General features: G+C 38.6%; 1 protein-coding gene across 9 annotated transcripts in view; it reads left to right on the forward strand.

Annotated features, from left to right (window-relative positions):
* The first annotated feature begins 622 nt into the window (after nucleotides 1-622).
* LOC121322844 (dynamin-like 120 kDa protein, mitochondrial) overlaps nucleotides 623-27,434 on the forward strand; it is a 37,803-nt gene continuing 10,991 nt past the window's right edge. For 2 of the 9 annotated variants that reach the window (XM_041263244.1, XM_041263240.1), the window contains exons 1-27: nucleotides 624-832; nucleotides 2,438-2,756; nucleotides 4,059-4,155; nucleotides 4,440-4,547; nucleotides 7,016-7,089; nucleotides 10,561-10,614; nucleotides 10,900-11,004; nucleotides 11,451-11,537; nucleotides 11,938-12,051; nucleotides 12,300-12,380; nucleotides 13,287-13,361; nucleotides 13,451-13,522; nucleotides 13,823-13,922; nucleotides 14,438-14,568; nucleotides 15,060-15,132; nucleotides 15,285-15,357; nucleotides 15,451-15,566; nucleotides 16,896-16,960; nucleotides 17,266-17,342; nucleotides 18,272-18,437; nucleotides 18,748-18,900; nucleotides 19,161-19,269; nucleotides 19,455-19,534; nucleotides 19,748-19,888; nucleotides 20,070-20,186; nucleotides 20,979-21,072; nucleotides 21,474-21,584. In XM_041263244.1, coding sequence (XP_041119178.1) covers nucleotides 804-832; nucleotides 2,438-2,756; nucleotides 4,059-4,155; nucleotides 4,440-4,547; nucleotides 7,016-7,089; nucleotides 10,561-10,614; nucleotides 10,900-11,004; nucleotides 11,451-11,537; nucleotides 11,938-12,051; nucleotides 12,300-12,380; nucleotides 13,287-13,361; nucleotides 13,451-13,522; nucleotides 13,823-13,922; nucleotides 14,438-14,568; nucleotides 15,060-15,132; nucleotides 15,285-15,357; nucleotides 15,451-15,566; nucleotides 16,896-16,960; nucleotides 17,266-17,342; nucleotides 18,272-18,437; nucleotides 18,748-18,900; nucleotides 19,161-19,269; nucleotides 19,455-19,534; nucleotides 19,748-19,888; nucleotides 20,070-20,186; nucleotides 20,979-21,072; nucleotides 21,474-21,584 — 2,821 coding nt within the window. In that variant the 5' untranslated portion in view covers nucleotides 624-803. Of the gene's footprint in view, nucleotides 833-1,257; nucleotides 1,380-2,437; nucleotides 2,757-4,058; nucleotides 4,156-4,439; nucleotides 4,548-5,524; nucleotides 5,576-7,015; nucleotides 7,090-8,026; nucleotides 8,138-10,560; nucleotides 10,615-10,899; nucleotides 11,005-11,450; nucleotides 11,538-11,937; nucleotides 12,052-12,299; nucleotides 12,381-13,286; nucleotides 13,362-13,450; nucleotides 13,523-13,822; nucleotides 13,923-14,437; nucleotides 14,569-15,059; nucleotides 15,133-15,284; nucleotides 15,358-15,450; nucleotides 15,567-16,895; nucleotides 16,961-17,265; nucleotides 17,343-18,271; nucleotides 18,438-18,747; nucleotides 18,901-19,160; nucleotides 19,270-19,454; nucleotides 19,535-19,747; nucleotides 19,889-20,069; nucleotides 20,187-20,978; nucleotides 21,073-21,473; nucleotides 21,585-27,434 lie in introns of those variants that run through there. The other 7 variants (XM_041263235.1, XM_041263237.1, XM_041263236.1 and 4 more) reach the window with 7 other exon arrangements.

Raw genomic sequence — 27,434 nt, forward strand, 5'->3', positions numbered from 1 at the left:
GTATCCATGAATGGAATCAGTTAAAATAGACAGGCAATGATATACTGATACTGTATATGTAACACCTTAAATATAAAAAAGTAAAGAATGATTTATGTTTGAACCAAAAGACAATGACATTTAAATAATTAATAAAAGAAACAGAAACGCGAAACGGAAACTTTATATATATATATTATATATATATATATATATATATATATATATATATATATATATAATATATATATATATATATATATATATATATATATATATATATATATATATATATATATATATATATATATATATAAAATTATATGTGTTATTTTACACACAATATTTTTAACAGTGGCGAGCGGCAATATTGTCAGGGGCGCCGCCGTCTCTCTCCTATATAAGGGCCCTATATATATATATATTCAAAGGCATTCGCGTTTTTTGTTTTTCTTTAAATTATAATATATATATAATATATAAATATATATATAATATTATATATATATTTATTTGTATATAAAAATTTAAATGCAATAACAATTTTTAAATGCATTGTTATAAAATATTGTCACCGCTCGCCGTCTCTCTCCTCCCTCCCGGGCCTTTTGTTACTAATGTTCCAATGTTTGTTTCTCTTTTTTTCACTACAGAGTTGGTAGACGGACCGTTTTCCAGGAAGCGCTTCTGTCAGTGGCTCTCTCTCTAACTGTGTGTCCTTGTCAATGAACAATATAGAGACTGATATTAAAAACAATGATATGATACCTGAGAAGCGGGTTTATATCAAACATTAATTCTGTTATTACATATTTTACGGCATAATGTTACGTGTCGGGACCGGAGTTGCCTGGTGAGTTGATTTCCGTACAGTAATAGATGTTTTTTTTTTTTTTTTTTTTATTATTATTATTTATTTTTTATCATAGCATTGCAGAACGGGGCGTGAGGTATGATGGCGATTGCATATAAATATACATCATATAGTAATGTATGTACAGTGACATGGTTCCCATGTTCCCTGCGTGTTTCATTAAATGTTGCATCATGAAATTTGCATTTATTTAGGACGTTGCCATGTGTACGGAACGTACAGTGTAAATTATATGGCGGATCAGTATTTTGACATGGACTGTCACACTGGGTGCTGCAGTTGTGCATTTGCTAGAACTTGGATGTCCAATATGAACAGCTTTGTTGTTTACAAGGATATGTTTTGTCCCAAACCAGTGACGCATTAAACATCAGCTCTTGAACTTCAAATTGCATCACAGTGGGGTTAGCGGCCTATATGCCAACAGCACACCAGAAAAGGTTAAGCTTGCTCAGTGACTTTCTGTATCCTCATGAATCGTAGACACAGCAACAAACGATCCAAATAACCATCTCCTAGCTGCAAGGTATTTAACAGGTTTTTAAGTCCTTAGTTAAACTGGGATAGCATGGAAATATTGTGAATAACTTCAAACTTCCAAGCTACGGTGAAGCTCTGGGTTTTTATTTTCACTTTGGCAATGTTTGATCTAATATATTGAAAGTGAATGCAGAGACTCATGGTGATAATCAGAGTGGAGTCTTTTACTTTCAAAACCTTTTTAATTTAACTTTTACACAAGAAGTACAGTTATTACATTACGCAGCAGCAATTCAATAATATAAAATTCCGAGATTTTCAATTCCCCAGAAATCTATTTTATCGAGACGCTTTTCTGACTGAGCAATTGCATCTCTCTCTCTCTCTCTCTCTCTCGCTCTCTCTCTCTCTCTCTCTCTCTCTCTCTCTCTCTCGCTCTCTTTCTCTCTCTTTGCTGTCCTCCAGTGCCCAATCAGCAAACCAGGCCCATAAGATATTTCAGTATTTCTATTTATTAAATGGTTACTTTATAGAATGTGTTTTTTTTTTTTTTTTTTTTTTTTTTTTTACAATATAAAGTTTGTGAGTGTGATGATTCAGACGAAGATAGCTGTTATTTTGTTTTATGAGTAGCAGTGTTCTGTTACCCTTTTACTAAACTTTGTCCTTCTTATCAGCAGTGATTAGAAGTCAAGGTGTAATACACAAGGAAGAATGGTACAGCAGTACATATGTGCTGTAGATTTTAGAGGAGCTTGCATTGTTGGTATTCCAGAATTTATTTCAGAAATTAGCTATTATTTTCTAGCAGAGCTGGGTCTATGGAGAGATATGGACTTGAGAATAGACTCTATGGCAGAGGTGTAAAAACACTGGCCAGGCTTTCCAGCTGCAGGCCAGCTGAAAAAATTAAAATACTTAGCTAAAGATTTAAATCAACCTAACCCTAATCAAAAGAATGTAGTACGGTTTTATATTTGGCCCGTATTTCTGCACCAGGTAAAGAGCGTGACTCGTCTTTCTGTTCCTATGCTGACTATTAATATGACTATTGGTAAAACAATCCACTGACCATTCCCTTATTTCTCTCCCACCCTCCCCCAGCATGGCCTGCAGGAACCTGGTTACCAATAGCTCCAGTGTCAAAATCAGAATCCCCCTTCAGAAACTTCACCCCCTGTCTCGGGCAATCCACCACCGCAACTCCCCCAACACTAACCCTCACAGGCCCTCCTTGCAGTCTGCAGCCCGACAGTTCACCTCTCTCTCCAGACTCCCCCTCCACCCAGCCAGGCCCCTGCCAGGGAAGTACGGCCACCAGCCACACAGGACCTTCTGGGTAGCCCGACTGGCTACGCGGCTACTGAAGCTTCGCTACCTGCTTCTGGGATCGGCTGTGGGTGGCGGCTACACCGCCAAAAAGGTACTGCTTTTGAATCTGGCGGAGGCAATCATGCACTGATCAAAGAAACTTTATTTTATTACCTCTGAATTATAATTATTATTATTATTAGTTATCGCATTCAGGGTTGAAAGTAAGACTCTTATTGCTTAGCAGTTTTACCCATTCCAGGTTTTACTACAAGTTTGATTAGCCACAGTCAAACTGCTATGCAATGGGAGTCTTATTTCCACCCCTGTTGCTATTTTTTTTATTATTGATACTTTTTTTCATTTTCTTCAGATTAGGATAATGACAGTGGCCTAAATTTGTGATATCACAATAGGGATGGAAACAAGACTCCCATTGCATAGCAATTTCCTCCGTTCATGGTTTTACCGTGAGCTTAGAATAACCTGCACACTGTGGCTAATTGAACTTCAATGGATCAAATGTCTATGCAGTTGTCTTCCATCCTTCCTTTGCACAAACTTGCTCTCTCTTAATCCTTCCAGGAAGCTTTTCAGATCTGAGACAGCTATAAATAGTCCCTTATGCTGCACATACCTGCTACTTGGTTCCACACATATTATTTCTTATAGTGTACTGCTGAATTATATTTTTTTATTGAAACTATATTACTAATTTTTTTATTTATTTTTTTATCTGGACACCAGTAGAAAAATAGTTAGGAGAGACTGTTGACTAGGTCACTAAAGGTCACAAAACACTCCAAGGACTGGCTTATTTTGGGGTGATCAAGAGAAGTTAAATTAAATTAAAATTATGGTTGTAAAAGTGAGTTACTGATGATATACTATCAATACTTGATTGATCATTAATCACACATAAACATGTGAGTTTTCTGACCATTGCAATTCCATATACAACAGACTTGATGCTTTTCTGCACTCTGAGATTAATAGCTTCACCAGGCAGGAATTGACTGCAAAAGCCAAATCTTAAATTTAATAAATCTGTTCTCCAGACATCTGAAAAGCTATAAATAGAAGCAAACTGATTAGCCACATGCTCAGTTAGTCAGTCGGTAAGCAACGGCTGTTCATCTGTGAAATAATGTAAAATAAATCAAAATAATAAGTATGAAGAAATTGACAGATATTTGAACCGGATTTATCACGTCAGCTTTTGTTTCATTTCCACCTTGCTTAGTGGGATGGTGTTTGAATAGCAGATGACTCTGAAGCAGAGGAGGTCCACTTTCTGCTGGCTGTTTCACAAATGATTTATGTTTTGTTTTAGGTTTTGGTAAATGAAATATAAAACTTTGAAAGCCATCAATATCTTTGAGTTCCAACTATGTGCTTCTGTGCTTTCTTTCAGACTTATGAAGAATGGAAGGATATGCTGCCTGATCTTAGTGAATATAAATGGGTAGTGCCTGATTTCATATGGGAGCTTGATGAACACATTGATCTGGGTAAGGGTATTTCTACAAGCTATGTTACCTTGACCCAGTCATCCAGTGTCCTTTAAAGAGCTGTGAGTAGAGCGTTTAATCCTAATGACTAGAGCTTAATAGCAGAGGCGCTTGAATCTCTTTATTAATGATATTGTGTTGAAAACAAGCTGAACCCTGAGCTAACTTACTCCATATTAACAAGTGGCTTTGCACGCACATGACTGTTACTACTGTAGCTTATGCTCGTGTTACTGTTAAGATGAAAGCGTTTTTAAATAGCAATATTTCTTTCTTTTTTGCAGAGAAAATAGCCAACGCGCTGCCTGATGCAGAGACCCTGGCCAAGCTGCTGCCAGACTTTGAGAAGATCGGAGAGAACTTCAGTTTTCTGAAAAGCCTGATGTCAAAGGGTTTGTAATGATAGATTGTGTTTATTTAAAAACTCAAGTATCAGCTTTGCTGCTTTTAATGTGTAGCCTGTGTGTAGCAGCTGAAGTTCTGTTTGGGTTATGGCACTGTGATCCTCAATACTGTGATAAAGATAGTTCAGTAGTTCACGACTGTGGCAAAGTGCCTGCCACACGAGTGTTTCACAGACCCGTTTATATCCCGTGTACCAATGATTATACACCAACATTAACACACAAAACAAAATACACACAGGGATGAGCATTTTGCCACAGGGACAAACACCAATCACGAAATGTTTTAGTACAACTATTTATTGTGGAGAATGCAGAGTATGAGATTTTACAGAGAGTTTTGTTGTATATACACTTTTATTTGGCATCAAACCTAACTTAGTTTGAGGGCTCGCTGCCTGACCGAGTGGACAAGACGAAGTCCCCCATTGATAAAACATAGAAATAGTTTTTAAGAAAGGTGGCGAAGGGGAGGTGGTGGGTTACGATGAAATCGAAACTCAACTGAGGAGGTAAGTGAAGAGGGTATTTATAGTGCTAACACTAATGTGTAAATTGAATGATTCAATTTGGTGAACCGGAGATTAGTGACTGACCCTGAACTTGAAATTTAATTATAAATTTTGTTTACAATTCTGCTCTGCTAAAACAGATACGATTGGTAGAACCATCAATTCTATTTGGTATTTGAAAGCCTCTAGGAAGATATTGAAGCCATTCAAACCTTTCCGTGTATGTGCCTTGGGTGTGTCCGGATGCACAAACTGTTGTTGTCCCAAGATTTAAACGGGACTGTCCAATTCATTCAGAAACTCTGTGTTTGTGTGTTTGTCTGTGTGTGTGTGTAAGTCACTTTTTGATGATGTAGTTGGTTTGTGATTTTGACCCTGTGTTTTGAAATTGGTTTGAGATTTATTTTTGTCGCTATCATTTCATTTTCCCCCCTTTGTGCTGATTTTTCACAGGTGTGAGTTTGGTTAGCGAAGTCAAAGGAGCTGGTCTGCATCTGTTGTTAGGTGTGTAAACCCCATTCTATTTGTTCCCATTCACCTTCCAATTCAAGTTCAGTTTGAATGATGTTTTTTTGGAGTTCTGTAAATCCTGTTATTCCTTATCCCTGGCACATACCATTAGCTTAGGGCAGCCTTCCTTGTATTGTCTAGCAAGACAAATGTGACTTTGTGTGTTTCTGACAATTCAGTCCTTGGGTAAATTAAACTGCATTTAGTTCAATAAATCTGCTATTCTTCTTTGCATTCAAAAAGATTTAACTGAAACTCAGATTTTTGTTTGATAATGAAATTACAATATGAATGGCAAGATGTATTGTTTAAAAAAATGTGTTTAAGTAGTTTGATTTATATGGTTTATGGTGCATTTAACAACAGATAGAAGTACTGTTAATTCTGTATCGCCTCCTTTGACTTCTGCTACATACCTGGTTTACACCTGCGCTACAGCTTTTCTGGGTGCACGCTATAGTGAAAAGTGTTGAGTTTAAATCAAGGGAAGTAATGTTAAAATTCTACAGTTAGTAAGACCTCATCTAGAATGTTGTGTTCAGTTTTGGTCACCTTGCTACAAAAAGGATATTGCTGCTCTAGAAAGAGTACAAAGAAGAGCGACCATTATTATTCCTGGTTTAAGAGGCATGTCCTATGCAGACAGGCCAAAATAATTTAATCTATTCCATCTTAAACAACTAATCCGTCTTAAAGAAGACTACGTGGCAGTCTGATTCAAGCATTCTGATTCAAAAATTCTAAAAGGTATTGACAATGTCGACCCAAAGGACTTTTTTGACCTGAAAAAAAAAAAAAGGACCAGGGGTCACAAATGGAGATTAGATAAAGGGGCAAAATAACGGGGCATTCAGACATAAAATATTATAAATTATAAATAATTATTTATTATAATCCTATAATTACACAATAATTATAGGAGTCTGGAACCATTATATATATATATAATATAATATATATATTATATATATATATATACTATATATAGATATATATATACCACCAGAATGGTGGGACTTAATGTAAGTACATACTAATGAAACAGCTTGTACAATGTTGCAAGCTAAAATGAAATATATATATATATATATATATATATATATATATATATATATATATATATATATATATACACACATACACATACACATACACACACACAGAAATAGTCCCTATGCTTTTTATTAACCTGGAATACCATGGTGGAAGGCTAAACTTTTTTTAAGTTCATGAGGTGTATTCAATTAGTCAAAATGCCTCTAACAAACATATCTAACAGCAGCACCTCGGTATCTTCAGTTGTTTTTTTAAATAGGTGTAAGACAGGACCCTTACTTTTTAATTATTAAAAAAAGAAAGATTTAGATTCATTTTCAAACTAACCTTTTGTCATTGTAGTTTGTAAACTGGTTGTATTTTTGTTTTTCTGTACAGAATCATCAGGGGAGGCCACATTCAAAGCCACAGAAAACGCCAGCTTTGAAGGCTCTGAGAAACAGTATAAGAAGGCAAGTTTCAAAAAGCAGATAATAGTTTTAATGTGAGGGTGTTCAGCATAGTCTATATAGGGGGGCCCTTCACTATAGCTTCTCTCTATAGGAGGATCTCATTTCACAAGATAATAATGTCCCTTGGCAGGTGACTCATGGCTGTGGTCTCAACAGTGACCAGAAGCACTTTACACTGGGGACACAGGGATCGTAACCCTTTCTTTATAATCTATCATTGAGTGGGATCTATTGAGCCATATACTGAAATGGACCATGTGCTTTTATACCGTCGTGTCACTGCTCACTTGGCTCATACCTCCTGAGTGCACAATAGACCCATGACAGTTCGTCATTCATATCATATCTGTGTGTTGCATGTTCATTTGGGAACAATGAGAGGTCCTTGCGACATTTAGTCCAAATAACATTTAGCTATTTCGTACCCTGTGTTTTGTGTTTTATGTAATCTATTTTAAAGTAACTGTTGTTGGAATTCAAGATCCCCATTAGATTTAGTTGTTTTGGCAGAGTTATAAAAAATGCTAGCTTCCAAAAAAAAAAAAAAAAAAAAAATATTTGAGAGTAGTTTAACAGATTTAAATTCATAAATATTGTTTCTGTAGTCGCATTTATAAAACAGTGCATATTTATTTATTTAAATTTGGAAATTATTTACCTAAAGCATATGGATTTCAGCCATCAAGCCCTACATTCCCACTTCGGTAAAACCATGTTGAAGATGATGGCTCTAGTCTGCCACTGGAGGGCAGTCAAGGATCAAAGTTCTCTTATTCTACCACTTCTCATTTCTTTACCCATCTTTCCATATATCCACCTGGTTTTATGTTGTGTTTTGGGGTTTAACTTGTTTTCCACTTCTTTTTTATTTTATTTGTATTTCACCCCCTCCCCGCCCCCTCTTTCCTACCTCTCTTGCTTTGTACACTCACGGCAGGGTCTGCTGGGGGAACTCATTATAATACAGGAGCAAATCCGGGCGCATGAAGAGGCGGCGCGCACGGCCGCAGGGCAGTATAGCACAGGCTCCTCGCAACAGAAGCGCAAGGTGAAGGTTTACAAGCATCAAACAAACGATTCAAAACCCACAACTGCATTCACATTGACAAGCTCTTTCGGGGTGGCTAAATTGCTGTGCACTGACCAGGCACTGAAGTGTATCCCGTTCTCCAGCCTATCAAGTGTGTGCAGGGGTGATGATTTGCAACGTCCAATTGTATTGCACTTATTGTAGTTACTACTGAGAGTGTGTCTTTGTTGTGCTGTCCAGAAGAGGAAGTGGATACACCAACATGCACGATTTATAAAGAGCTTTTCACTGTGACATCTCTACCTGATTAAAACATACGATATATTTGTCATAACAACTTTTAGCATTCAATGCAGTAACACAACACGGTTTGGAGTGTTGAAATTTGTATGACAGATATTTTTTTAAACAGTTTGGAAACTTTCAATGTTTTGAATACACCTCGAATGTGTTTTGCTAGCCTCCCCAGTAGAATGTTGTAAGAATAAAACATTGTTGACATTTGGTTCTTTTTTTAATTCATTTTTTTCAAAACTGTTATCAGAAAATGTTTCGCAAGTTAGATCATTATGATCCTACATACAGTTTTTTGTAACTTAATTATTCACTTGTCTTAACTTAAAATGTATATCAAAACACATTGGACCACATTGCTCTGCAGTGGTGTACACTTTCTGTCTTGATAATGAATTTCAAGGCTTGCTGCCCACGAAAATGCTGTTAGTGGAGAATGAGCCGTTGGATACTGCATGATAAAATACATGGTGAGAGTTTACTTGATTCAAGCTCCTGAAATCAATCCACAGCATGCAGTTCAGGTCGTTCCTTCCACACACTGACAGGTTGAATGTCAGCTCACATAATTTTCCTACTTTTTTCTTTTCCAAATCCAAAAGGGTGCATTGGGAATGCTTTCATGCTGATCTGCTACTAATATTTGTTGAATTATTTGAAACTGCATTGACTGTGCAAATCCTTTTAGTATGGAATTAAACGTATGGGGTGTACCAATGATTAATGGAATATGCTTTCTTGTTTTATATATCAACACCCTTTCATATTTTCGTGCTAGATTAATCTTTTTTTTTTAATTAAAATGTAAAATGAGGCTCCCGAGTGGCACATCCAGCAAAAGCGCTCCACGTGGAGTGCAGGATGTGCCCTATAGCCTGGGGATCGCAGGTTCGAGTCCAGGCTGTGTCACAGCCGACTGGGAGTTCCTAGGGGGTGGCATACAATTTGCCGAGCACTGCGCCGGGTAGGGAGGCCATAGGTCAGCAGGGGAATCCACGGCTCACCGTGCATCAGCGACCCCCTGTGGCCGATAGGGCGTCTGTGGTTCTGCAGTGGAGCCGCCAGATCTGTGTTGTCCTCCGGCACTATAGGTTTGGTGACCTTGCTGTGGATCCGCAGTGCAAAAAATGACGGATTGGCAGGAGTCCTGAAAGGTTGTAAAGTGTTCAGCAGCGGGGCGGGGCGGGGCGGGGCGGGGCGGGGCGGGGGGGGCGGGGGGGGGGGGGGGGGGGGGGGGGTTGCGAGCGGTGAGCCAAGGATACAGATAATAATTGGGCACACTAAACTGGGGAGAAACCTGGGGTAAAAAATTGGAGACGACTACATTTTTAAACAAAAATAAGTAAGCATTAACAAGTCCCATTCTACCTCAACATTCCCCCTTTGTTTTTAGTAGTCATTTTAATGAATCATCTTCATGTAGAGTTTGTGGGGTCCCCTGTTCTAGAGTGTCAATGTGAAGTGCAAATTTACAAACCATTCAAAATAGTCTAACATTTTATACTGTGAAGATACTCAATAACAGTCCAAAGTCTTTTGCAGGTTACCTCGGCGCCATGTTTGAAGTGCCTTAAATACTGTACAGTCAAAATATTCTTTTACCCTTGAAAGTATACTGGAATGAACTGACATGCTTCTTGCATCTCTAATGATTTTGTGTGTTGCATGTTAATAAAATGCACACTTTATATAACCTGAAACATTATGCCCATATTATATTTAGTAAAGCTGTGCAGATATCCAGGCCTAGGTTATATCAAAATGGTTGGGTCGACATAACTATTGTAAAGTATACTTACGGTAGTGTGATCAGTTAGATTTTTAATTCAAACAAAGTGTTTTAATTGATATGGTCACTATGAAAAACAGCAGAATGCAACACCTCTTAACAGCTCTTACCGTGCAGTACGTCGGTAACACGTGAGTATTTCGATCATGCAGGTGAGAGGTTATATCAGGTGAGATTTAAAAAAGCACAGTGCAGGAGAGAGGGGCTGCTTGTAGCTTTTCTGTTAGTGTCCTTCGAAAGTGGATGCCCATTTTCTTGAAGCAGTGAGTGAGTTTCAGTGATCACATCATGCATTTTAGTTTTTAGACCGACAGTGCTTATTAATGGAGGCTCTTATTGCTTAATTGTGTTTTTAAAGGCTTCAGACAAAGAAAAAGCAGACCAGCTGCAGGAGGAGCTTCTTCGAACACAGGTAGTGAATGAATCTATTATGTGGCCTGAACTATAAGGAAAAAGGCAGTTTGATTATACTCCATATGTTGAAATCCGTGGGGAAATCTACTTGGTATTACACCTCTAAATATTAATCATCTATAACAGGAATAGCTTTTGTTGCAAGGGCATACACCTTTACCACCTGCATAATGAAATGACTAGGGAAGCTGTTTAACCAGTTGCTGCTTTCCCGTGATTCATGTTAATAATAGTTTGACGTATCCGTTTTGTTTTTTTTGCTCGGCTCAACCTTCTTCTTTAGCTGAAGTACCAGAGAATCCTGGAGCGCTTGGAAAAGGAGAACAAGGAGCTGAGGAAAGTGGTGCTGCAGAAGGATGATAAAGGCATTCACCAGAGGAAAGTCAATGTAAGTCTGCACTTTTGGGGCTCTCATTGCCTCATGCAGTATGAGTGCTTACTATTTTATAAGTGCACTGTTTTATAAGTGCTGATCGTCATTTTCCAGGAACCGTATGTAGCAAACTGATTACATACAAAGACTAAACATTTATTTTGTAAAGATGTGATATAAAGTCTTTAACAGACTGCACAGTATACCCACTGTTTGTTGCCACTTCTGGCTGTTCTAAGTTAGCAGTGTTGCACAAGACAACTATTGATGTTGAAAAGCTGTTTATTGTTTCAAAAGCAATGCAGTAAAATTGTCAGTTGCTAAAACTCAGCATGTTTGGGCAAAATAGTGCAAATGAAGAATTAGATTTCAGAAGCATAGTGATATTTGTAAATACGGTAAAGTACCAATAAATATTATTATTATAATAATTTATTATAGACAATTTTTTCCTCCTGTAGAAGTCCCTGATTGACTTGTACTCTGAAGTTTTGGATATCCTCTCAGACTATGATTCCAACTATAATACACAGGATCATCTGCCGAGGGTAAGACTTGAAATGTGAAAGTGCTAAAGCAGCATCAGTGTGAGCTTTTGCACCAGCCATGGGTGAGATGTGAGAACATCCAAACATGAAAGTGACTCACACCGATGTGTTGAGTAGGCTTGTGTTAATTCTCACATTTTTTTCCCCCCCATGTTTTTTTTATTTTTTTTTTATTTTTATTTTTTTCATGTTTGTGCTTTGCGTTTATGATAGATGTGCTTTACCATGCTTTCACTGTACACCTTGCTAGGCTTTTACTATGATAAACTTCTGTAAAGGTTGTTGCTTTTCTTTTTTTGTTAAATGCACCCCTTGAACTTTGAAATTATGTTTCTGTTTAAATGTATATGTATATATTTTTTTGTCAAGTCATTTTAAGGTTTTGTTTTTTCTAACTCAGGTTGTTGTAGTTGGGGATCAGAGTGCTGGGAAGACCAGTGTGCTGGAGATGATCGCTCAGGCCAGGATATTCCCGCGGGGTTCAGGAGAAATGATGACCAGATCTCCTGTCAAGGTGAGCCGGTTACACGACACACTGCTGTTCATTAGTTAGCAGTGTGGACCAGCCAATCAAGCAGAGAAGTGGGTCTGACTCTGCAAAGCCGCTGACTAATTGTGTGACCTTGTGCAAGTGATAAACCATACATGCAGATCTCTTTCCATTTTGCTTTATTTTTCCAAACTGTTCTTTCTTATATGACATAGCCCTTATTCTACTGGAATGCTCCCATATTATTGCAAAGCTTTCTTTCATCTTCCTAGGTGACCCTGAGTGAAGGCCCCCACCATGTGGCCATGTTTAAAGACAGTTCCCGGGAGTTTGACCTCACTAAAGAAGATGATGTAAGCGGGTTAAGCAGTATGTAATGGAAACGTACATGCTGACAGAATCCGTCTAGGATTAATACAGTACAACATCGCATATCCGCCCTCCTGTGGACTGGGGTATAGGCAGATATGTGAAAAAGTCTGATTTGTGAACATCTATAGAAAAAGCATTTACACATCCATAAATAGGTTAGTGAACAAAAACAACACGCAAACTGCTTTAAACATGGGGAAATGTTTTGCTTTAAAAGTAAGCATACGTAAACAAGATTAATTAGGCTACAAATACACAGTGTTGCTATGCGGTTTGCTATAAGCCATCTCCAAGCAAAGCTTTAAAAATAAATAAATAAATACAAAACAAACAGCAAATATACAGTAACCTACAACTGATGGCTTCTTTCTTAACTCTAGAAGTCCCTGCCTCCCTGGTTCTGCTTTCTTAATATCTCTGTCACGATACTTTGCGCTTTTTTTTATATTGCCAACAGTCGATAAGCAGCTCGGTTTGAGTATTGCTTCGGCTATTTTAAACAAACAGCAAGGTGAACATTGCATTTATGAAGCTTGCTTTGTTTAATTCAAATGCATTTAAAAGCTACAACAACACACTGCTAACACCTGCAAGCGTGTGCTCCATCATATAAACACATTGCACCAAAAAAAGCTTTCTCGACTGGTGTATTGAAACTGTAACTGATTGCTGTAACGCTTTCTTTCTGTTTCCATCATGGAAGCTGCATTTGCTGCCCATGCCGTTACTCTCATAGTCTACTTTTAATATATAGCGAGGCAGTTAATTGATCAGGGCGGTTATGTGACGGTCAGATGTGTGATGTTGCACTGTATTTACATCTCTTTCTTTCAGAAACCGACAAGCTTTTCTGTTGTTCTTTTAACTTCTTTTCATTTGATTCGCAGCTGGCAGCCCTTCGTCATGAAATAGAGATTCGAATGAGGAAGAGTGTGAAAGAAGGACAGACTGTCAGCCCTGAGGTAATTGTTGCAGTGCCGCACCTACATTACACCCTGTGGAGGATGGTGTGTCTATTCCTGCTTATGCACATTTCATTCTCTTATTGCAGACCATCTCCCTGAGCGTGAAGGGCCCTGGCATACAGAGAATGGTACTGGTAGACCTTCCTGGTGTTATCAGCGTAAGTACTGACTAGACTAGACAGTTTACAAGCTGGTTTGCTGAATATATAAAGGGGATAGCACTAGCAGCAGGCAGAGTTTGTTTAACTCAGCATTATCTGCTAATTTTGTCTGAGCTTAAGGTGATGTCCTTTTTGTCTAGAATATAGGGCTTACTCATGCATACCTATAATCTTAATAGTAAAATCAGATTCAAATTGAGAACTCGTTCTGCAGGGTGTTGTCTTGTATGGCACAGGGGATGTAAAAGAGATGCACCACATTTCAACTAAATCATTTTTTTCTTTTATATCGTGAAGACTGTGACGTCAGGCATGGCTCTGGACACAAAGGAAACCATTTTTAGTATCAGCAAGGCTTATATGCAGAATCCCAACGCCATTATCCTGTGCATTCAAGGTGAAGAGACTTGTCAATGTCTTTGGGGTTTAGTTTAGCTCAATTACTAGTTTTGGTTGTGACTCTTGGGAAGTTGGAACTGTTTAGATGTTGAAATATTGTTATTATTACTGTATTATTATTATTATTATTATTATTATTATTATTATTATTATTATAGTAGTAGTAGTAGTAGTAGTAGTAGTAGTAGTAGTGGTCCTATTTAAATGCCTAAATAGGCAATCATCACCTCCAGCTGTCATTTGTGACGACTGGAGAAAAAAATTCAAATTAGCATCCTCGTAATAGAGGAAAAAGGACTGCAAAGGACTGCAAATTAAATGTTCAAAGAAAACGGGGAGGTGGTACAGAGCACGCCCCCTAGAGTCCACTGGTCGAAAAACAATGCCATGTCGCCAGCAGACTCCGCGTAGTAGTAGTAGTGGTGGTGGTAGTAGTAGTAGTATTACTAGTTGTGCTATTATTAGCTGATTTTCCAGTATATTTAACTGTTGTAAATGTTTTTTGTTTTACAGATGGCTCCGTGGATGCGGAGCGCAGCATAGTAACAGACCTCGTGAGTCAAATGGACCCCCAGGGGAAAAGAACAATATTTGTTCTGACTAAAGTAGACTTGGCTGAGAAAAACATGGCCAGTCCCAGTAGGGTGAGTTACTTTTTATGCACGCAATTTGGTTACTCTCAGTTTGAAAGATGTGCTACTCTAGTCCAATTTGTCGTGTTTTAGCTTTGCTTAAAGCATGCAGAACTGTTGACATACTGATGGATAAAGATTTCTCTTTGTGTTTCTCTGAATAATTTAGTAGGCAGGTCTACAGTGATTTTGTAAACTGTAGTAGGTAAGGCAGGCAAAATATGATTTCTGGGAACGATACATTTTCCACAATGCTTGTGCATAAAAACTTTAGGGCATTTGTAATTTCAGCACTGCCATTCGTGATCACAGTCTGCATGTATGTCTTGTCACATGTGGTGAATTTACAAACAGTGAAGGACTTCAATAGGATTATCCTATGCCTAGGATTAGTGTAGATCAAGGTATTCAAAAATATGAAAAAAGTCACATGGTCATGTTTTAGAACAATCTCGGTTTTCTAATTGATTGTTTTTCACAGTGTTTTTTCCTTTTTATCTCAGATTCAGCAAATTGTTGAGGGAAGGTTATTTCCAATGAAAGCTTTGGGGTACTTTGCTGTTGTGACCGGAAAAGGTAAAAGTATCCATCTGGAACCTTTAAAAAAAAAAAAAAATAAATAAATAAATAAATAAATGAACTAACCTTTCACACAAAATCAATAACTGACCACTGTTACTGAAATCAGTAGTTTTGATTACAAAAAAATTGTACCCTCTTTCGATCAGGTAGTAGCAGCGAAAGTATTGACGCTATTAAAGATTACGAAGAGGACTTTTTCCAGAATTCCAGATTATTAAAGTAGGTTTCCAGCGCATTATTGCAAGCATTTAAATACATGTCGTCACTGCAAAGGCTTGTGTGCTGAGGCTTGCACCTTCTGTATCCTAAAAGGACAGGAATGCTGAAGGCACATCAGGTGACCACTAAGAACCTGAGCCTGGCTGTATCAGACTGCTTTTGGAAAATGGTCCGCGAGTCAGTGGAGCAGCAGGCAGACTCATTTAAAGGTATGTACTTCTAACTGAGCAAAGAGGATCTACCCATGCTTTCCACACTGCAAACACATTGCAGTCTTTCAGTAGAACCAGTACAACAGCAGTGTTTAGATGCCTTCCACATGAACGGAAGATGGGTTGTTCTGCAAGCTGTCGTTTGTGACGGGTTTAATCATACTAACGTGCATCACCTGCTTCTCGTTTAGAAGAAATAAAATAAAACAAAACAATTTTATTTTAGCTGCTGGTTTGTGTGTAACTTTGGGGAAGCTTAAATAATAAGGTAAGAAAGGTAAAGAGGTCTCCCCAGCTCGGTTACCAGAATCACACAAGCTAATTGTGTCTCATACAGCTAGATTGATACAGACTATATATATATATATATATATATATATATATATATATATATATATATATATATATATATATATATATATATGTATGTATGTATGTATGTATGTATTGCTACTTTGATTCTATATGCAGGAGTCTGTTCAGTTGATCTAAATTGAGAAGGATTCAAATAAATCATTAAAATATGGCCCTTTGTGCATGTGAGTCTCTTTAGTATATTTCTGTATATGTATGTAAATCGGCAAAGACGATCCTATTTTAATGATTTAAACCACTGGTATTTCGATCTGGAGCCTATAGATCACTTACACAGACACCACAGTGTTTCCATGTTCCAGTTGAAATTGTGTTTAGTTACTAGGCTAAGAACACTTTAGTCACTTTAGTTTGGTCACCTTGAGAACTGTGGAGTTAACTTGGCAGTTCTCTACCATACTTCCGTTTAGCGATTTTAATAACCCCTTAACTAAAGACAGCTGGCTGAAGCTGTATTTATGATTTTCAGCTCCTGATTCCATTTTCCTTTATACTCTTATTGATTCGCCCACATCTCAGGTTGAACGAAAATCTTCAGGGGATACAAATAACAGAGCAATTAATACAGTATCTGTTGTGGATGAAAAAGCAGCAGTGTTCCTCTGCTATAGCGGGAGGCTGGTAATGGATCCCAGAGAGTGTAGAAAATCAACAGCTTGCTCTTATTAAGGGGAATGGGTGGCATGGCGAGAGCAGCATGAAACCAAATCATTCAGGCAGTATTGATCAGAGTCTGCCATTCCTTCAGTTTTCATTGTATTCACACGCTCAGCTGCCGCACTGACTTTACACAGCATTGAACCTCTGAGTCTAGGTTCCGTTTTTTATTAGTGCCCGGGTAGGACCCTCTGATCTGGCTGGGCTGGTAAATACACCCCAATGTGCGTGTTTCTTTAGAAGAACCCAGTCCCAGCTGTGCTAACTATGAGGTGTGTACTTGTTGTTTTCCAGCCTCGCGCTTCAACCTCGAGACAGAGTGGAAGAATAATTACCCTCGACTGAGAGAGCTCGATAGGGTAAAACCTTTAGATTCTATGTCAGTGCAACGTGTGAAAGACATTAATACCTGAAAACCCTGGAAAGCCCCTCTTTGTTTCACACTTCGTCCGATTATTGACTTTTGGCCTCTGATTTAAGAGTGATATTCTACACCATATTAATGTTTTTGTTTGTCATTCCAATCAAATATCATTTATTTAAAAAACATAAATAGAAAACGATTCAATAAAATACTTGGACTGCAAGCAGAGAGCTGTATCGCCATTTTATGAGTTGTGGACTCTCATAGCCCTACTCTTTCTTTTTTCGTCTTACTGTTTAGAATGAGCTCTTTGAAAAGGCCAAGAATGAAATCTTGGATGAAGTGATCAGCTTGAGTCAAGTTACACCAAAACACTGGCAAGTATTGTCATTTTTTTTATTGGAAAAAGAGTGTATGTCAGGTAAAACAAGGCAATGGCATGCAAATGCTGTCGAAACATCCACACCAGTCGCACAGGATCGGTAATTGAGCAGGACTGCTTTATGGTGATTGGCAGCACTGCGTCTTGCAGAATTTGTGATCAGCAGTTTTGTTAATAGGTGTATTATTCAAGCAGAAAAGAAGAAAAAAAATTATAAATCACAACACATTTTATGTTCTCTAACCAGCAGTAACATCTGAAATAAACTACATTTAAGTAAGCAAACTTTTATTGTCTAACACAAAACAGCAGAGCATTCAGTATGCTTAACACATGTTTCATTGGAGAGCAGTGGGTGGGTCCAAGAAAACATGACTAGAATTAAGTCTAATCTTAATATTATTTAATATAGTTTTAAAAAAAGAATACTGTCGTCTCACGATCACGTTTGTTAAATTTATGTGCTTGAGATTAAAATCTGCTAGATGATGATAAACGTATATATAAAGTGTGCTTGAATCCTGTTAATAGTTAGGTGGCTTAGAAAGAGATGTATCAATTCAGCCTGATCAATGGGATGATAAATTGCATGATACAAGCTATTGTGTGCGTGCCTGGTCTGGGGTGGCTCTGTTAGTTGGTTGTTTAGGAAATGTGTATATTGACACAAGGGGCAGAACATGATAGTTAACAGCAATTAACAAAAATATGAGCATCAGAATGTGATACATGGATCCTGGTAGAACTGAGAAGAGACAGCTTTTTATACTGTACTGCATTTTTTCTGTATATATAAATACCTTGAACTTTGGGCACAAAGTTCTTCCCAAATGTATGAGGAGAGAAAATGCTTCTCTGTTAGACAGTGTTGTACTTGTTGCATTGTCTCTGTCTCTAATAAATTGGTATTGTTTTAAATCTTAGGGAGGATATTCTCCAGAAGAAGCTGTGGGAGAGAGTTTCCACGCATGTCATAGAAAACATCTATCTCCCTGCAGCTCAGACCATGAATTCAGGCACCTTCAACACCACAGTGGATATCAGACTGAAGCAGTGGACTGACAAGCAGCTGCCACACAAAGCGCTGGAGGTAAAAACAAGGTTCATTTAGCATGCCTGTTTCGTACTGAAACAAAACGAAAAACAGTGCATTCTACGTGCAGCAATTGGGTGTGTGCATAATGGTCTGCTTTCTCTAGCAATTATTTATTTGATCTAACTTGGGATCACTGTGCTTTTTTTACTATACATTATAAACACTTCTAATGCATGGGCTGATCAACCTCAGTTGGAGAATACTGTACTTGAAGTAGAAGTTGCAAAGACTATTCAGATTAGAGCTCAGCTTTGCGTACAGTAGGTCTGTCTTTTTCGCCATGTCGAACCCCTTCTCTGTCCAGGTAGCCTGGGAGACGCTGCAGGAAGAGTTTGGCCGCTTCATGTCAGAGTACAAAGGCAAAGACCAGGATGACATCTTCGACAAACTGAAAGAGGCCGTCAAAGATGAGAGTATAAAACGACACAAGTGGAACGAGAGGGCAGAGGACAGCTTGGTAAAGTATCTGCTGACAGGAATCCCTTTAGGGGCTTTTTACAAGTCACCGTTATAGCTGTCCTTGGAGTCTTGGTCTGAAGTCTTCCTTTTTAGTTAGGGAAGTTGGGAATGTGGGTGCTTTGTAGTGACGTTACTGATTTGTATTTGTAGTTGTATTATTACACTGACTTGTGAAGCCAAAGTCTTCTGAGATCTCTGCTTAGTGATGCTTTTCTTTCCCACTGTTATTTAAAGTGACTTTGTGTATTTTCTTTGCAGAGAGTTATCCAGCACAATGCTTTAGAAGACCGCTCCATATCAGATAAACCCCAGTGGGATGCAGCGATTCAGTTCATGGAGGAGACTCTGCAGACTCGACTTAACGACAGTATGTTTCAGATAACTGGTTTCAGACCATTAGGAAGCACATTGTTTAGTTAACAGCGTCTGAATGGGAGTGGCTGTTGGCCTGTAAATGAAAGAGTAATTTCAGCACGTAAATGAGAGGAAACGGAATAAAAAGGGAGTGTCACAGATCATGTTTGTTTTTGGTTTTTTTATTATCTTTTGCAGCTGAATCTGTTATCAGCGACATGGTTGGTCCAGACTGGAAACAGAGGTGGATGTACTGGATGAAACGCTCCCCAGAACAGGTCATTACTGATATAATGTACAATACATTTCTCAGTGCATTTCAAATCAAATTTCATTATGATTATGATTATTATTAAGGTTTAGTGTGCGTCGCATGCTGTGGCATCACAATAGGCAGCCACACAGGCCCCTGTGTCATATCCAAGGATCTGTTCTCATTTATATAAAACACTAATTAAATAAATAAATAAATTGTATTTTATTACTTCCAGCACATTCGTAACGAAACTAGAAACGAACTGGAGAGGCTATTGAAGGTGAATGAGGACCACACAGCTTATCTGGCCAACGATGAGGTCACAACAGTGAGAAAAAATCTCGAAGCCCGAGGGGTGGAAGTAGACCCTGCTTTGGTGAGTGCTGCTGGTTTGACCCTGGTCTGGCGTATAAAAGATATGTGTGCTTCATTTGAAGAGTCCTCAATCTGCTGAGGGTTGAAACAAATTGACTGCGTATTTATATGCATGCTTACATAGTATTTATCCTATTATTGATCTGCCTACTGCACCATTGAAGATGCCTTGTCTTTGCCAGATTAAGGATACCTGGCACCAGCTTTACCGGCGGCAGTTCCTGAGGACAGCACTGTCTCACTGCAACCTCTGCAGGAGGGGCTTCTACTACTACCAGCGGCACTTTGTAGACTCCGAGGTGGGTCACTTTCGTTATCGACCACTATTGTTTCATGTGAAGCTTTCACCATGGCTGGTCAGGTTCAAAGCGATGAGACGATCTCACCGCAATGACAGCATGCTGTAGCTTCAGTTGGTGCACTCCAGTATCAATTTTTCAGTTTATGGTATCACAAATCCCTTGCTCTTTACCCCCTTGCCTTTTGTTAACATCTTGTTATTACAGTTGATTATCTAGCGTGTTAACTGCATGAGTTTCTCATTGCCTAAAAAATTTACATCATGATAATGTCTTTGAGTTGCCTTGGTTCTAAAGGTGGAATTGCAGGCAGATTTGGCGCCCATTATTTTACATGATAAAGTTCCTAGAGTATGTGGGCATGGAGAGAGAACAGCTCTCTCCCCATCCAGAAGCCAGGAGGGTGGTCTCTTTAGGACAAGCTAGAACAAGCATGAGGCATTCTGCATGGGTCTCACCCCTCACCCCTCACCCCTGGGAGTGGGGAGTGGGGAGTGGGGATGGGGAGTGGGGAGTGGGGAGTGGGGGTGGGGGTTGGGGGGCAGGGCAATCTGTAGAAACTCGCTTTCACCACGACAAAAAATAATTACAACCCACCAGAGAAAAAAAAAATATATAAAAAATCCCCAATGGAATCAAGTTAAAAGCAAATTTAAAGAGCAATCTGTATGATTTTTCAGGATTGTGAGCTACAGATTCTCAAGACTGCTTGTGTTGTTCTATTCAGTGCTTTTGAGGTATTGAAACCTTTGCCAACCCAAAATAGTAAGTGTTTTTGTGCATTTGCTGCAGCTGGAGTGTAATGACGTGGTCCTGTTCTGGCGGATCCAGCGAATGCTTGGAATTACAGCAAACACACTCAGGCAGCAGCTCACAAACACTGAAGGTACTGTCTGAGAGGCTTCCTTTATACAGCAGCAGTTGAAAACAGTTAATATATATATAGACTGAACAGTGCAACTTAATCGAACATATCCCCAGTATTGCTACCATACTTAAAACTGGTTAAAAGGCAAAGCCCAGTGGATATGAGGGTAAAACCAGCATGAAACATCACTGTATGTTTTGTACTTCCGGTTATTTCTAGTTTATATCACCAAAGATGACATTTTTTGTAAAATGTGGTCAGGATATTTGAGGTAGTGATGTAAAGTGACATTAGTTGCAGATTAGGTTTTACACCTCAAACAATGAACTGGCCCAGGATTTAGATTATTGTGTTAATGAAGGGTACGTAGCTATCATTGTCTCTGTTCTGCCCTCATCACCCCCCTCCCCATTTTACAGTCCGTCGTCTTGAGAAGAACGTAAAAGAGGTGCTGGAGGACTTTGGAGAAGACAACGATAAGAAAGGCCATCTGATAACTGGGAGGAGAGTGCAGCTAGCAGAGGATCTCAGTGAGTATTGACTGCTGTTTGAACCCTGTCCTTTCTTAGATATGTCTTGTATACACTGTTAGCTAGGAATTCTAAGCTTAGAGACATTGAGTGCGTTTACATAAGGAAAACAATGCCAATGTTTACACTATGTAACACAATTTTTGTTCCTGGGTAGTAAGTGTTATTTCCTAATTGCTTATGCCTCAAAAGTATAGAAAATGGCTATTATTCCCCACCAGGGCAGTACAGTGACCAGGACAGTGATATTTCAAAATATCACTATTTCCAAAGGGAAAACGGGCAAATGTGTGTCTTTTCGTTCACATAAAGTCAGAAAAAAACAACATATGAATCCAATTAACATGTATTTATACTAAAGTAATACAAAAATGACTACAAAAGATTTAGAAGTGAGTAGTTTTTTGAGATTTACGATTATACTGTAAATGTAAAACAGGATTCATGTAGATGTACTGATTGTTATGGCAAATTGCAGCTTGCAACCAAATTGTTGCTTAAACATTTCTTTCCTCAATAATGAAACGGAACAAAGTTTGCATTGTTTTTCACTTTGTAGCATGAAATTAATTTAATCTTAAGCTGATGTTATCATAAGTCTCACCAGGTCAGAATGGAGAGACTTTGTTGTGTCACACCGTGGCTTTCAACAAAACTGCAAAATGTCAGACGCAAAAGTTGGGTGTTTGGGTCGCCCTCATGTGTTACTGTCCCCGAACAGCAGAGGGCAGTGTTGTCTTGGACATCTGTGGCGTGATCTCAGCAGCGTTGGTTGGAGTTAGTTGTGCTATTCTGTTTTCTGTTATGGTTGTATCATTTTTGGATTGTCTCTTAAGTTTAACAATAATGTTTTCTAGTACAGGAGATGATTTAAAAAGTCATCCATTTAGCTGTTTTAGTAGTACTATATAGATGTGGTTTTGCTTTCTTAAAAGGAATTTGTGAAGTCTATAGTAGTATGTACGTTTTACAGTGTATCTGTACTTAAACATATAAAATATTATTGCGTCGAGGTGTTCCATATTTCAATTTGTCAAAATCTGCTTCTATCACAGAAATCAAAATCAGAACATGCATTGAATTATAGGAATCTCAAGGTCTTTAATTATTTGTGCAGCATGGAAAAGGATTAGTTTACCCTATCAACGATTACTGGACCCATCTGGGTTCTGAATCGTTGTTCTGTGTAAGTGGAGAAGGGTAATAGGACTGCAGGTAGTTTATAAATTGTGGTGCTTCTATTGAACATGCTATAAATTCATTAGTCTTTCAGTACAGTGTGCATGCCTGGACTTGTGCCTCTGTGTGAGTCCTTTGTTATACTGATTACAGCAGAGAGAGAGAAAGCCAGAGAGCATTGCTTCAGTGTTAATTCGGCTCACTGTAAACACATCTTAATGTCTTTAACATTTCTTTCCACAATCATGAAACAAAACAAAATTAACAAAAAAACCCTTCTACATTGCATTTGACTTCATAGCTTAAAATGGATTTCATATTTTAGGCTGATTTTCTGTTTTAATCAAAGTATCAAAAAACATTTCTTTAAGTTTGGGGGGAAAAAAGGCACATATTATTATTGTACTGGCTTTGTCACAAAAGAGTACATTTTTTAAACAATTTCAATAAAAGTAGACTTGATTTAACATTTATATACTCATCGTTTTTTATTTTACTTTTGTATTTATTTTTGCATTTGGCACCAATTTTTACACATGGTGCTAAGTTACAGTCTACAATAAATTACAGTTTGAATTGAATTACTATGCAAAATAGTGGATAGAAAATGAATGCAAAATCATCATTAAAACAGGACTTTATACCTAAAAAAAAGTCCTGTATTTTCATGTGTCCTTTCACCCTTTTGCTTGCTGTCGTGCAGCAGTGCATTTAGCTGTTGTATACACAACCTACCCAGTCTTGTCTGACCAAACGGTAATAAATGACCCATTGTGGGGTTCCATTGTCCATTAGTGTTGAAATGTACAAGTGACCTCCCGAGCAGGCTTTTTCCCTGCTGCATTTGATAAAGAAGGCATGTCTAGGCACGGCTATGGCTAAGTGTTTAAGCAGTGGTTGCTACCCCACATAAAATGCACACACACACCCACACACACACACGTAGGACAGCTGACTGATATTGGAAAGAAGTAGGCTTCAAGAAAAACGATTAAGTATTAAGAGGGGACTGTTATCTAACCCTAGTGTTTAACTGTATATAATACAGTTAGCTTGATGTTGGTGGCGTGGGTTATTGTGGTTAAATACCCCCCTTCTCCCCTTAGTCTCGAGCTTCCCTTTTTTTGTTATGAAGAGCTGGCATAGATACTATTATAACTTTTTTGATCCTAATAATAATTCTGGTGAATTGCATCAAAAGATATTGTTAGTTTCTTATTTTAAATTTTATGATTTTTTTTTTTTTTTTGGACTTCAAATAACAGAAAATATTATAGGACCGCCAAATTAGAAGAACACTTTTTTGGAATGGACGCATGATCTTTAGACAGCATAGTTTAACTTTAGTTTTCATAGCTGATTGAAGTGTAAAAAAAGCACGACATTTGCATCTGACAGATGTAAGTCAACCCAATATTAAGCCAGTCATGGTGTGAGTGAAATTAACATTTTTGAGAATGTGTTTGATCCTGAGTATATATATATGATCAGCATTAGTTTCACCGTTTCAGCCAGTAAGCCTCAGGAAGTATCTAGTGTTGGTGTTTCTTACAAGCATCTCTCCCTTGGATCATTCTTTCCCACAGTATTCCCAGATATTTAGTTTCAACTAATTTGTGGGGATCCAAGCTAGTATTGTGAAGAATCCCTAAACGGATCTCTGAAACACATCAGTCCATCCAAATGCTTAGTGACAGGCTGTGTGACAGGTTATGTACAGTATGTGACATGCTAATTTAGTGCAGCAGTAAACATACGAGTTTAAAAAGTGATCTGTGTTTATAGTGGCCTTTTATCACCTGTAAACTTTGCAGACATAAACAAACGAACCCAGAAGGCTGTCTCTTTAATTTTTGACTGGGCTGATTTTTTTTTTTTTTTTTAATTTTTTAACTCAAAAGCATTTTCCTTGAGTCTGTTTCAAAGCAGAAAAGTTTCTGGGCTTGCGTGCATACACCCTCCCTCCCTGGGTGTGCAGGCTTCCTGCACAAGGTGGCAATGTGTTCCCTGCTTTCTGCCTCTTTTGATGTGGGATTATGGAGCGTCTGCAGCAGCACGCCAGCCCTCCTGCCTCTGTTTACTCTTCCATCCTGCTTGATGCCTCCACATCACCCTGGCAGCAGGTGGCTGTTTTCTCAACGGCTACCAGAAGCATTTCTGTACTTGCTGAGACTTGCCCCTTGCCTCTCCTCTCCTCTCCTCATATTTCCCTGTGATAAAATGAGAGCTAAAGAGGCTGGATGGGCCCCTTTGTCAACTCTTGCAGAACCCAAATAACTACAGACAAAGAATAATAATCCAGCATGCAATCATTTGGCATTGCTATGCATGTGTAATAAATATTCATTGGCCATTGCATGAAGGAAGCGCATGTGTGCTTTGGTGTGGGCTGTGTGTTTGTTTGTGCCTGTATGTCTGCGATTATTTTATTTATGCAGTCTACAGTGACGGATCAGCCTGTGTCACCGAAATTAGCACTCGTGTGATTTGTAGTGTGTAGCATGTTACAGTTATTTTGACATTGGAGAGGAGACTTCTAGATACACCAATAACCAACATAAATGAGCTTTCTTCGAATGTCATGGATGTGTTTTGTTTTATACAGATATAAATATGTTCTAACATTGATGTTTCTTTTTCTTCTTTTTTTACTGATAATACATTGCTGGATTTTGACCTGTTGATTTTGCCTGTGGCTGCTGAGATGCTGCATCTCTGCTAGCTTTTTTTTTAAATGCATGAATGTGTAAATTATTAACCCTTTCTATGCTGGAATGAGCTGCTTACAGTCCCCCCCCGTCCCCCCTCGTCCCCCAAGTGTGTTTGCCCTGTAACGGGAATCGTCTGTTTTTAATACATCATACTGGTCTCTTATAAAACGCATTGTTGCCCTTTATCTGCATACATTCAAGTGTGGAAACTGAAGGAGGATTTCGATTTTTGTATATTGTATTGTTGTTGCTTGAGTTCAGACAACTCAAATAGTTTCAGATTTAGGGGTAAAATAAAATCCCAAGAATTCACAGAAAATCCTTAAGCCCCTGTTTGAAACTGTTTTTCTATTCTTGAGGAATGGAGGCTGGGGGTCACAGACAGATCTGAGAGGTAGACTTTAGGTTATCGTGTTACTGTGCAGTGCTTTATCCACACGGCATGACTGAACAGGAAGATCCCTGAACCCATTGCTTTTGAAGGCAGGAGACATTTTTCTCAGCGGCTATTGTGCTCGCATAACGGGACTGTTGTTACATGTTAGGCACCGGATTCTTTTTCTATTTTTCTGTAAATTCTGTGTGGTTTGTAAGAAAGGGAGAAAAAAGCCTTTTAATCCATTGGAAAACATTAGTGTAACAAGCTAGAAAGCTGAGACTTTGATGACGGTGTTGCTATGTGTATATATAAAAGAGTAAAAGCGTGACCCCCAGGTCAGTCTGTCAGCACAGCAAGCCAAGGGGATGCCACCTGTGCAGGTGTCGTGAATGGGGCTGGACTACTCTGATCTGCTGTGTTTTAGGAATGCCTGGCACCTCTGGCTATGAGTTTGTTAAACCGCAGTATTCCTTTTCCAATCGGGATAATCTGAGGAGAGCAGTTTGTCTCACTTGTGTGTGCAAAACTCATTAGACACAGGCTACAAAGCAATCCATTATTGTTCTGTAGTTTACCGTTCCTTTCTGAATTGAGGCTTGCTGTGTTTGAATAAGTTAGCTGGATTGGCAGAACAGTGATCATGTGCCACAGTAACTGCTCGGCTAAGTAAATATGCTGTCAGGAGTCTTAATAAGCAACTGCAAGTATGTCGGGTGAACTGCTTTCTGTTTCATTAAGAAACTGTATGTACATTGCCGGGTGATGCAATGGGATTATTGCTGGACGTTCCCCCTCTTTAATGCTTGGTTTCAGTTCAGAGGTACACTCTCCCAGGGGCTTGGAACTGCTCGGTAGAGCTGCTTGAATCGATTATTCGGATTGTGCTCTCCACAGGTGAAGGTCATTGGCATTGATTGTGCTAATTTTCTGTTCCAAGTAAAGAAACATCTGCTTGGATTTGTGTGGATTGCTGCTCTCCACTATCTAAGAAAAGCAGCAGTTCACACAAATCAAGTAGCTTTCTCTTCACTTGTTTCACTTGGAGTGATTTAACCTTTTGCAGTCCATTTATTCAGTGCTTGTCAGGCGCGTCATGTCCAATTTATTTTCACACGCACTGTTTATTTCACATGTGCTGCTTTAATTCCCCCCCCCCCCCCCCCCCCCCCCCCCAAGTAAAACAGGTTTAAAAGGCATTGAATCGCAAAAGGACACTCAGTACTGTATCTAAAGCCAAGCCCCACCCCTTGTTCGCTATATTTTTCACATACCTCTTTATAGACATGCTTACTGATAAATCCTCTCCTGATCACTCGTTTTATCCCAAAACTCCTCATTAATGCGATCAGTCATTATTTTATTACTGTAACATTTCCATAAAGCTTTGCAAATGTCTGTGATATTCTTTGAATGCAGAAGCAGCTACCTCCTTTGTTATGTCCCATGTTATCTCTGTAGTGGATGAGGCTGTGAGATACGCCCTTTTTTTCGGTTTCATTCGGCCATTGAAAGGTTTTCTCGTCTTTTTCCGGAGAAAAAATGACCAGAGACCTATGTACGCCTTTTTGATATTCTTGGACA

The sequence above is a fragment of the Polyodon spathula genome, chromosome 11, assembly GCF_017654505.1.
Source record: "Polyodon spathula isolate WHYD16114869_AA chromosome 11, ASM1765450v1, whole genome shotgun sequence".
NCBI lineage: Eukaryota > Metazoa > Chordata > Actinopteri > Acipenseriformes > Polyodontidae > Polyodon > Polyodon spathula.